Source organism: Atta colombica, unplaced genomic scaffold (genome assembly GCF_001594045.1).
Source record: "Atta colombica isolate Treedump-2 unplaced genomic scaffold, Acol1.0 scaffold1, whole genome shotgun sequence".
Classification (NCBI taxonomy): Eukaryota; Metazoa; Arthropoda; class Insecta; order Hymenoptera; family Formicidae; genus Atta; species Atta colombica.
This window is the reverse complement of record NW_017259183.1, coordinates 4,014,668-4,027,110: the sequence shown is the minus strand read 5'-3', so window position 1 is coordinate 4,027,110 and position 12,443 is coordinate 4,014,668. Positions and strand designations below refer to the sequence as shown.

Sequence of the window (12,443 nt, the reverse complement as noted above, 5' to 3'; positions counted from 1 at the left end):
ACACACACACACACACACACACACACACACACACACACACACACACACACACACACACACACACACACACACACACACACAAACACACACAATTAAAAAATAACAAAAATATAGATATACATTTTGCATTAAAAAAAATCATGACTATTTTATTCGAGTGTATTTTAGACATTTACACATTGTTACACATTTTTTTATTTAATGATACATTTTATTATACAAACAAGGCAGATTATGCAAATTATTTTTATAAACTTTTATACTTTTAAATAAATTTGTAATTCTCTTTCCTTTAAAGTTAAGTAACAAACTTAGAAAATAAAATTTATCGCACAATTATTAATTAATACATACTTTGAGCTAAACCCACAATTACAGATATTTTTTTTTTCTTTTGGGCTAATATTCCCTTTCAAATTGTTTACCTTGTGCCTTCTCGTTTGCCGCGTTATTAAATTTTTCTTTCGGGACATTCAAATCAGAAGCATCTCAGAAGGAAACACCTTATAAGCTAGATGGGATATAAAAGCATTGTCTGACGAGCGATACTTTGATCTTCGTTTCCTCGAGGCATCTTATTTTGCGTTACACGCACGAACTGATCAGAACGAGATATCACTCGTGGATCAGAATCGTTTAACCCGATCGTCTATACTCTTCGAGAACGAGATCTCCTCTTCTCATAGAATCGGGAGCGTTTGTTCGTCTTGTCTTTCATCGATCGGCGAGCGCCGTTTGCACTCTCGTTCGACCCTTTTTTTTTTCCAGAAGAGGAAGCTTACAGGATCGCAGGTATGGGAAGTATTTTCGGTGTGAGGCGTTTTTCTCGGGTTTCCTATACGTATTTCGCGTACTTCGTGAAAGGGATCCTACGAGGATTCGGGGCTAAGGACCTCCTCGACTCCCCGCTAGAATAAATCGACTTCGCCCTTTCGTATTGCCTCCGAGCTCCTCTTACTTCTAGAATCACCCTTGAGAGTGGGCGGAGTCCGACGAGCCCAGAAATTCGTCGGACCATGGCAGTTAGAATGAGAGAGAAAGAAAGCTGTCGGAGGAAAGGCTTGTAAATCTGGAAAGCTTGTTTAACTCTCCGGTCGCCTAGTAATTCTCAGACGAGGATGTCGTCTCTAATTAACAGGGGCGAAAACTCATTATAAATTGTAATTGAGGCATTACACGATAGTGTCTGAAATATATATATTGACCGTCCTCATCTGCTATCATATTCCGTCTGTCATATTACGTGATGAAAATAACAGTCTCTCTATATGCTCTGTTTTTGTATGTAATAGGAGAATATTTGGAGTTAGTTATCTGTCAAAACTATTTATTATTAAGAAGTAAAATAACTTTTGCATAAATAAAACGGTATATGTACGATTTCTATAAAATACTTCTGTAATATTAAAATATTTAACAATTATTTTATAATGTGTAAAACAAATATGAAACGCGAACTACAATTTATCATATATTACATCGTGTCGTATAAAGAAATTAATGTGGAAAATAGAAGAGAGAATGACACCTTTTGTATAAAGAATGGATATTTCTATGTAATAATATTTCAAGATATATTAAGTATATTTCATTTTATATAAAGTTTTGTAATAACTTCTTTTTCCTCTTCCCCCCCCCCCCCTCCCCCTCCTCCTCTCTACAAAACTTTATATGGAAAGAATGACAGAAAGTAAGTGGAATTTATGCATAAACGGAGATAATAATCTACAGATTTTATAATCCATGCCGAAAAAAGGGAAAGATTCGTTATCATATTACGTCGGATTAAGGAGGGAGATCTTCCTAAGTAGATTTGGATTAGAATCAAAAGAAGAATTTTCATCCGCGAATGCATACTCGCGCACAAAAACCTTTGCTATATTAAGCTACAAAGTCCGTACATTTCATAAGTAGTTATATATCTTGCTTATGTATTTGAAGATCAACCATATCTCTACATGGACTCATGTAATCTGCGAAAATTACAGATGCGCAATTTGCATGTTGTACAGGATAATTTTAGAACACACGGCGCACACCGAAACGTAACACGTTACATACATTATTCATGAGCAGATGAAACTTGGCTTTTAATTGGCTCATTTTTAACATAATCTGCTTCACAATGAAAGTTATTAAACATTGTCGCATAATTGATTACTGCAGTTGTATAACATCCATGTATAATATCCAAAAGAATCAATTAACATAATTCGTCCAATTTACGAATCGTATATGATTGTCTGTCAAGCTATATTAGACGGAGTTAAAATTATGTCGTAGTAAAAATTTGTCCGTATCGTTTTTATCGCTTCTAATAATTTGTCACATTCGTTGTCGATTAAACGACATTAAACGTCCGTCTAATAATCTCTTTACTATATTATTCACTGCTAACTGCATTATTAAGAACATTAAATCCTTCGGTCTTAGAGGAAGCACGCCGAATGAGATAGAACGTTACGCAATAATCTCTTCGGCTTAATGCCAGCGGTGTGTACCAAAGAGAATTCACAGTCGAAAGCTTAACTGTTAGATCCCGCGTGAAAGATCAGGTCACGGTATTTCGTGGTTCGAGAAGAGAGAGAATCGAGGGGTGCCTATACAGAAACGGTAGCAATAGGGTGCATTTATATAAGGCTTCGAGCATCCCATCGGCGAACGAGGGAGTAAAAATAAGCTGGATGAGGTATTATCGAGCTGATAGGAAAGTCGATATTCTATTCGCGCATTTTTTTTCTTTGTTTAGCGTTATAACGCCGGAAAAATAGCTTCTACGAGCATTTTGTACATTTATTTCATAAACATTGTGCACGCAAAAAAACTGGAGCTGCATTGTGTGCTTTGTGAATAGAAATAAAATAATTTTCGTTTTATTTTTTAGATTGCTGTCATTGTTTAGAATTTTTTCATGAAAGTTATCAAATTGATTAATAAAAATTGTACAAAAATTTTAATCATTTTCAAGTTAATTTTATTTGTAATATAATTGTCTTTTTCAATTTTCCTTTGTAAACCTCTATTAAAAATAAAAATGCTTTAAAAATGTGGATTTTATAGGGCAAAGTTGAAAAGACGTAATGAGGCGACAGTTAGTCTCTCAACTTGCCCCGTTTTTTTGTTACTCGATGTTACTCTTCAGAAATTCAAAGTAACACGTAGCGCTTTTTAATGAGACCTATCCTTAGTTGCGTAAATGATGTGCAACGAGTAAAAAAGTTTGTTCAACTTGACAGTTCTGAAGATAACAAGAATATCAATCTATAAAAGACTTGATTAATTTTTCACCTTGTAAAGAATTTCAGAGATTTATCATAAATCTATTTGTATATACATACAATTCTAGAAAAAATATCATCTGCAAAAATTTACAATTAACAGAAATAATTTTGGCAGCATTCTTTAAGTGCATTGGAACATATCTTTAAAACTTCGATTTATCAGATGCTATTTAATTTACGTATAATAAAAGTGATTAATAAAATAAAATAACGAAAATATTAACAGTATATCTATTATTTCTTCTATATCGATCTATCGATACGAGAGTATATAGAAATATACCTTTTACGAAAAAAGTGTGTCGTTTGCTTATAAAGAGATCTGCTCTTGTTATCAGTCGATACTACTTGTTTATTGGCTTTATTTAGAAAGTCGCACGAGCGAGAAATTTACCAGTTGCTCCACTTCTCCGAGCTGCTAGTGAAGTAGCACCTCGTTAGGAATTCACGCAGCCCTACAGCTATCTTTTTCTTTTTACCTCGTCGCCCTTTGTCTGTTCTTTTCAAAAGCTCTCCCTCCTTTCAGGAAGTTTGTCGTGCGACGTATACACGAAGCTTTCAATAAATACATAAGCATTCCACAGCAAACTTTTCACTTTCGAGCCAGAGGGTTGTTATTCTCTCTCTTTTTCTCTCTTCCTCCTTTCTCTCTCGAAAGAAAATGGATCGTGATGACCCGAACTGCAGTAGCGACAGAAGGGGAAAAAAAGTTTAACGATAAAAGCTGCGCTGGACAAATATGCCGTCAGAAGCACACGACGATCTCCCGTGGCTTACGAGCGTCGGGCGATTTTACAATGCGCTGTAAACATGAAGTTTGGTCGCAAGCATCCTGATGCTAAGTACGTGTTTTCATGAGATAACATTTTAGCGCTTGTATGTACAAACGTCGCGACTCTCTAGTTTGCAAAGTGCTTTGGAACTATCGCGACTCGTCCAAATTGCAGATGTTACAGAACTAAAAAGGCGATGCTTACAATTTGCACAACGTGCTTTTCAGACTTGCTGTTTCACTTTCGTTTCTTTATTCCAAAAGTATGTAGATTGTACAGCAAGTACAAAAAGTACTGTATTAAAACTTTTTTTGCTTCAACCGTTTAGTGGACGGTATTCTATAAAGCAGCTCGCGTTAAAACTAGAATATCTTGAGAGAAACATTTCTCTTTTTTATTTGCTCCTTTGTCAATGCAAGATACCCGTTATTCGACGAAACTTTTTCAATTAGTTGACGTCAAGAATGATGGCGTAAGAATAGGCAGTGGATGGGCAAGAAAGTCCGGCACGATAAATGGTAGCGTGCATGTCCTATTATTATCCTGAGAGACATTTCCGGGACGCGAATCGATTTTAGCGGTATCGCTAGATCGATAACCGGAGAAAAGGGAGCATACGTGCCAAGCACATAATCAGATTGAATCGAGATTGATCGATATGAATCGAACGCGGAACAGTTCTAGCAGTCTAAACATGCCTATGAAGGTCATTCTGAATCGAATTAAATTTTACGAGACGAATCGCTCTCTTCGATCACGTTTCACAATCTAACGAGCATGTCGTACTCTGAATGTAAACGGTTATGTAATAGTACACCTAGCGTCATTCTGTTTATTTAGTTTTTGTAATACAGTACATAATGTAAAACATTATTGCTATTATTATTTTAGAACAGTTTTAAGTAATAATCCTTATATCATTATTTATTCTTATAAAAATATGGCAAATATACTTCATAAATATTAAATACTAAATATTAAATATTTAAAAATTAAATAATATTAAATATTAAATATTAAATATTACACGAATAGGAAAAAGTAAACCACTCTAAAAAAAAAAAATTCTGAAGGATTTCTAAAAGTCTTTTTCTCCCAAGCCAACTTATAAAAAATATAGACAAGGACAATGACGTTGCAAACCATAAATTACGAGAAGCTGGTGGACGGTTAATTATAATGATCCTTAAAGCTTTCATTTCATCGCTAGGAGCGACGCCGCGCATTATACTAACGCCGACAGTAGATACTTAAGATGTAATACTTTTTCGCCTTCGGTGATGCCGGCGGCACATTAAATCATTTCACTGTGTTTTATTGCGTCGAATTAAAGGCTAGCGATTAATGTCGGACCTGCGCGTTTCCATAGCACGCACGCAAAGTGTACGCAGAGAATATGCGCATTCATAGCGCACGTCAAATGAATTTCGTCGGACGTATGTTACGCGCGCGCCAGCATAAAAACAAAACGGTTAATGAAGGCCTGAAAGAGAATTTCGCAAGACAGTCATAACTCATTTTCGGGGGAACAGCGCGCGTTCTTCATTTTTGACTCTTTGTAACGGTTCCGCAATTATCGCAGCGCGAAAACTTCTTGTGGTCGTCGCACTTTTTCACAAAGCGATTCAGCATCCAATGTATTTCTCACACAATTCGTTCCCCTGACCGAAAAAATTCTCCCCCCCGCCGAAAACCGCGCAATTTAATATATCCTAATTATTAATTAAACACATTAATTTTATATAATTAGACACGTACTTTTATACGATGTTGATGATGGTACAATCAATTTGTATCGGAATGATAAAAATTAAATTAATAAGCCATTTATTTATCTTATAATGCTGTTAACATGTATGTAACTGGAAACGCGATGAAATATATATTTTTATGATGTATCGTAAAATAATATTACAATTTATACACCGTATAAAGACAAAAATTGATAATTAACGTAATGATGTCCAATTAATTTTACTCGAACAAAGTAGTTTGAATCCTTAATATACAATTATGAAACAATGACATTGAATGCAAAATTGCGCTACAGCATTTATTTGTACAATTATTCATTATTAATTCTCAATTACATGAATGGGTCATTTACACCTGGCTGGGAAAATTTTAGTCTGCCGTTATTTTTATAAGATTAATATTACAGAGTTGAAGTAAGGGAGTAAAAAAACTTGGAACCTTTCTCTATCGATCGCCGTCATGCAATGTCGTTTCATTGTTGTCTTGACGCTAATTGTGATGCAATAAAAGTTTGGCTTGAGTGACTTGAACTTGCCAAATGTAAATTCGACAGATTTTTGCCGAAAGTAAAAATTCATTTTTAATAAGTTTATTAGTTCTGTTTATTAGTGCTGTATTCAAGTATATGTTGTCTCTTCTTATTAATTCTAATTAAAATATATATTCATTGTCAAGAAAAACATTTTTACGAGAGAGACGTCTTAGATGAAACGATCGCTCTATTTTCTCGGAGTTATAAAATCATGAGTAAATAATATCGAAATCATTATATATTTGATAAAAAATATTTTCATTGCATTTTTTTTAAAAAGAAAATACGACATACCGATATACCGATACATCCGATATCATTTTTCCGAGCATGTTTAAAAATGTTCTCACTTCACAGTCGTGCAAATAATTATACTTTTTAGAATGAATCAATATAACGTTTTTTTTTTTTCTTAAAGTTCACGGTTTCCTCTTTTCAAAACACTACTTATTTTTATATTTTTTTGTCATAAAGATATGATTTTTTGAAGAAAACTGATTATTGTACTCTTTTCACAAATTATTCTTTAATACTTTTTTAACATAGTTTTTTCAATTATCACCTTTTTATGTTTTGATATCTCGATTCTATACATTCTGGCATTTCATTAGAAAAAAAAAAGTTTTTCATTGAGATTTGTGATAATATATACATATACATAGCCAGTCAAAAACGTAGATGATTTGGACTCAGACATGTAAATTAAGATTCTAAAACGAGACATGTAGTTGAGGATTAATTATCTTATATCTATCAAATAATATTTTATTTTAATATAACTTTTACTAATTATGATAATTAATAAATAACTTTTACTGATTATAGTAATTAATAAATTTTCCTTACGATAGCTAAGAAAAAGTACAATCCAGAAAGATCCGACGATCTCGATCTCTCTGGATTTCTCAGGAAAAAGTAAATGCGATTAGTAATCGATTTGTATCTTTCCTTTGGACGCAGCTATTCGCCGGGACTGCCTGTATGTTCAAGTCGCACAACAAGGTTTGTTCTTTTTTCTTTTTATGGTCTGCTAATGCGCATTGATGTCACTCTCTAATACATCGATGTTCCGTTGGTGTGTAATGGCTATTTTCTTTATCCTGTTGCTCATCTATGTTTAAATCCTTCTACATTTTTCGTAAAGGTCTTAATTAACGTTCACAATATTTGCACATAAAAGAACATACACATGCTGAATTTGCATCGCAAAGTATAATACGAAGATTAATTCGAGCCTCCTTTCCTTGATGTCACCGCTGTTTCGTTAGTTAAAGGACGAAATTAATTGTTCCGCTGCTTTCGAAGTCGCGGTAAGACGACGTGAAAGGAATACGACGAAGATAAAAGATAAGAGAACAGGCGACAAAAGGGGTTTGTAGTGGATTGAATTAAATTGGCAAAGAGATTCGTTTTGTGACGTGGATAACAATGCTTTTCTGCTATCTCTTCAACATCTCACAAATTAGCATCTAAAATTTCATATTTTGTCTCTGTATATCTTGATTTCAAATTAAGATTGTAATATATATTGTATTATAATATATATATTTGCATGAATATATAATTTTGAATGTGTTTATACATGTTTCGAGATTTTTTCATTTATCTTAAATACATATTTATTGAAGTCCTTTTTTACTAAAAATTAAACTTAATTTTAGAATAACATTCCTGCCTTTAATTTGACATACAGCCGCATGCTTTTTCTGCTTATTTCGTTTCTTAAAAACTAAGAGGACTTGCATGCCTTAATAATGCGATCATTGTTCGTCCTAAATAACTGGTATGTTTCCCGTCTTGTCTTTGCTTCGTCTGTTGTCACGTATCCACTTTTTCTCACAGAATCAATCGTAATTTCCTTTCTATGCACGTAGTCCGTTTCTCTGTCTCGTCTGTGCATACTTTGCAATGAAGCCATAAAAAACCTACCATCCCAGATAACATTTATGTTGCATAAGATATCTAAAAGACATCTTTTAAACATAAAACATCTAAAAGACGTCTTTTAGATATCTTATGCAACATAAATGTTATCTGGGATGTTTATCTATTTTGAAACGTACTATCAATAACGTATCATCAATAAACGCGATGCGAATAAACGACAAACAAATACAAACACGATGTCTGCTTTTTAACCCAACTCTTTTACACATGTAATGTATTATATAAATTAAAACATTATCACATTGAACGATGATATTAAATACGATATTTAATACGATGTCAGGAATGTCGATTGGAATGACATAAATCAATAATAAGCTCTAATGTATATAAGATATTTTACAATTAATTTTAAGTGAAATATTGATGATTGAAAATATTGATTTTTCTTTTTAAAATAAGAAAATTTATATTTACAAAGATTTAACAATTTTTTCTCTCATGCTTCTCAAAATGAAAAGAGTTTATATTACTTGCTCGCTCATTACTTATTTACTTTCTTCAGAAATTTTATTTAACAAATTCTGTTTAGTAATAATCGTAAGAATAATTATTCTTAACAATAAGATTGGAAACAAAACCGTTCATGTCAAATACATTACTTTAAATACGAAGCGCCACTACGGCGCTGAAGATGTTAAGATGTTGAACTATTATAAATATATATTCATATAAATGAATTAATTTCAGAAATGATAATTACGTGCCGATATGGTTGTCGGATTTTCAACGCAATCGATTTGAAATATTAATAATCCCCTCAAATTTCCCAAATTAACCTTAAAAAACTGTAATAAACTTATTGTGAAAAATATTGCCTCGGCCGGCAGTCGAACCCCGTCTGTTGCATTCTGTGCATTTTTCGCAACAAGTTTATTACAGTTTTTTAGAAACTAATTTGAGAAATTTGGGGGGATTATTAATATTTCAGATTGATTGCGTTGAAAGTCCGGCAATCATATCGGCACATAATTATCATTTCTCAAATTAATTCAGTTATATAACAGTTCAATATCTTAACATTCAGACCGTAATGGCGCTATTTAAAGTAATGATTTATTAAGTTATTTTATTGCTTACACACACACACACACACACACACACACAAACACACACACACACACGCGCGCGCGCGCGTACGCATGCGTGCGTACATACAAAAATTCTATCAATCCGAATATATCGTGGAAAGTTCATTATTAAAGATCTCGAATAAGCGTACACGTGGAATTCGATTAATTATGTCGGTAATATACGATCAATTATGTTATCTGAAGCATCCGAGCAGCAAAAGAAGTCACGTGCGAATTGTTCGAAAAGAATGCGATTACTAATTGGCACTGCTGTGGGTTGTTCGTTGGCCAACACTCTTCGAGACTGGCTGTTCACACTGCTCTTTGCGTAATTGGGCACATTTGTTCGCGCTGGCTTGGTAATTGCAGCTAACATGTTAACTGCAACTGCGATCGCGCGCAGCTCGAGAGCGAATACTTCTTTTTTTCTTCATCTTTAATTGATCGATCCGCAAATGAAGTTTCGCCGTTGAAATTTGTTCATCCGATACGTGTCTTCTTGACCGTTGGAAAAGTGAGCAACTAGTTGGTGCTATTAAATGTGAAAGCTCTAATGAATTTTGATGTGATTGAAATAAATGGCTGCACGTGCTTTCGTGTGACTTAATGTATTAATGATGTAACGAATATGATACACATTTCCTATTGTTTAGTATCTATCGTGATTTATATAGAAATTATGTTTGTTTTGATTCTAGAATTAATGAAGTTAATTATATTTTTTATTCATTACGGATGTAGAATATATATTATATTTTCGAAGAATATTAAAAATTAAATAACATAATTAAATATTCTGTTGCTTCTATGAGATTATAATTTCATGTTTTTATATCGAAAGCTATTTTATATGCTTATATTTCTGTTTTAATGTACTATACTTCATATATATATATATAAGAATGTGTTATTAATATATGAGGAGTATACTTGATTATTTATTTTTAATAATAATTAAGTATGTAATAAAAATCGATAAATTACTGCAATACATTATTTTGAAAGAAATAAGAAAAAGCCTGAGAATCACGAAAATCGACTAGTTATCAAATTTATGTTAATTGATTGATTCGTACATAATTATTTATCCTGCAGTTATTTCCTCGTGCACTATATAGTTATACCCTGAGTTATTCTCTTTATTTTGTGATTGTGAAATTAACGAAATATGTATTCTTCCGTCATGAAGTTATTACGGATAGATAGATCATAAATTTTGTCGAATTTCATTAATATATTCGACAAGCGCAGATACCGGATACTTCTGCAAAATAAATCGCGATTAACAGTAACGTGTTCATAATTAAAAAAGGAAGGAAGAAGAAATTGTCGATAAAAAACGAGGGAAAAGTGAGCTGTCGACTCTCGAATTTCACGCGACCCTGCGGTATGCTTGCCTTCCAACGAGCTTTAATTAGTGACGTCAACTTGTCGTCAGGTCAATTTACTTATATTCCAAGATAAACCAAGCCAGACATGCTCCAGTCGCCGCCCAGCTTCGTTCTAAATAACTCCGATCCATATCGCGTGTTTCGCGGATATCCATGGATATCCATTCAGACATGACACAAAATCTACTACAGGTTTGCAAACATTGTTCAGGAACGATTTGTGCGTCTCAGAAAGTTATGATTAATTAATAATATATTCGATGTACATCTTGTTGGTACAGTTAATCGCAGACAATGTCTGTAAGTGTGCGCTAGTTTATCGTTCGATGACATCATGAGAAATGCGTTTAATTGAACGACACGAATTCGTTAATTCGTGCCACGACGATGGATGTCATCCGTGGTTACGTGAGTATCTAGTTTTATACTAGAATAAGTACATAGGTAAAGTTTCCTCAATACACGCATGTCAAGAAAACTTTCGGTCCATTCTTATTCTTCATTCTCGGCGGGATAGTAATCTTCAAGAAATTTCAAAGAATGGTAATAAATTGAGAAACTTTAGTTTCCTGCAAGAGAAAGAGAGAAAAAAATTTTTTAAATTTTATTTTCTGAAATATTTAAACATTTTTTTACAGATTCAAAGACTTAAAAGACTGAAGAGTCAAATCATAGACTTGAATTTATACGTATAATTAATCTTCGTACGACGAATGCAGTCACTTTGATCCGAGCAATAAGACAACTCGGAATGCGGTAACAGTAGTTAATGAAAAATTATCACGGTGTTGTGTTTGTGTCGATAATGATGCGAAATACAATACAAGATGTTAAAATTGTAATAAATTTATTTGTAAAAGTCATATATACAAAAAATATACTTATCTCATATATCGAGTGTACAGAATACTAAAAAGAGGTAAAATATATATTGTTCACACACAAAATGCGTTTTTATGTATAATTCCTTCTCAAAACTAGTTTGCAGTAGAAATTATATTATGGGTCAAAATGATCCTGCATTTGTTTCGTTTGTCCATCGAAAGCCATTCGCCTTCCGAGGTTTAAAGGAAAATGTAAAAATTTGAATATTAATCCTTTGAAGATCGGAGTTTTTTTATAAATAAAAAAATTTTTAAACGACCATGTTTTTTAACGGTCTTCGAGATCAATGTATCAAATTTTTTTTTAATTTGATTATCGTGAAATTCAGTTTAGGAGTTTTTTATCACTGAATTCAATGTATAGCCTGAAAATGTTGAATTTTAAAGGGGTACTTTCAATCAAGGAGACTCTAATGTCATAATCAAAGTTTGAAAATCAGTTTGAAAATACTGAAAGTACTGTTTGCATAGCTGATGAGCTTCAAATAAAGTGAAATTGGAAACTTCATATATACTTCAATACACTTTTACGAACAATATACACATTCATGTATATATATATATATATATAATATAATAATCAGATTTTTAAACATTTTGTCATATTGGAGCAGTAATTTTTATTTTTTATTTTTTCCTCAGATTCGAATGAAACATCAAATTACTCTATATAATATACTAATAGTTTTATGAAAATTGAGTAAGTGATTTACAAAAACATAAAAGAGTATAATTCGAAATGAAGTCGCCAATTCACAAATGGTTCAAAAGAAGATTCAAAACACGAATAAAATAAATTTTATAAAA

At 32.7% G+C, this 12,443-nt stretch overlaps 1 protein-coding gene across 1 annotated transcript in view; it reads left to right on the top strand.

Annotated features, from left to right (window-relative positions):
- LOC108687702 overlaps positions 1-12,443 on the top strand; it is a 96,667-nt gene that overhangs the window by 47,059 nt on the left and 37,165 nt on the right. The window contains exon 3 of the mRNA XM_018193653.1: positions 7,302-7,343. Within this exon, the coding sequence (XP_018049142.1) occupies positions 7,302-7,343 (42 nt within the window). The remainder of the gene's footprint in view (positions 1-7,301; positions 7,344-12,443) is intronic.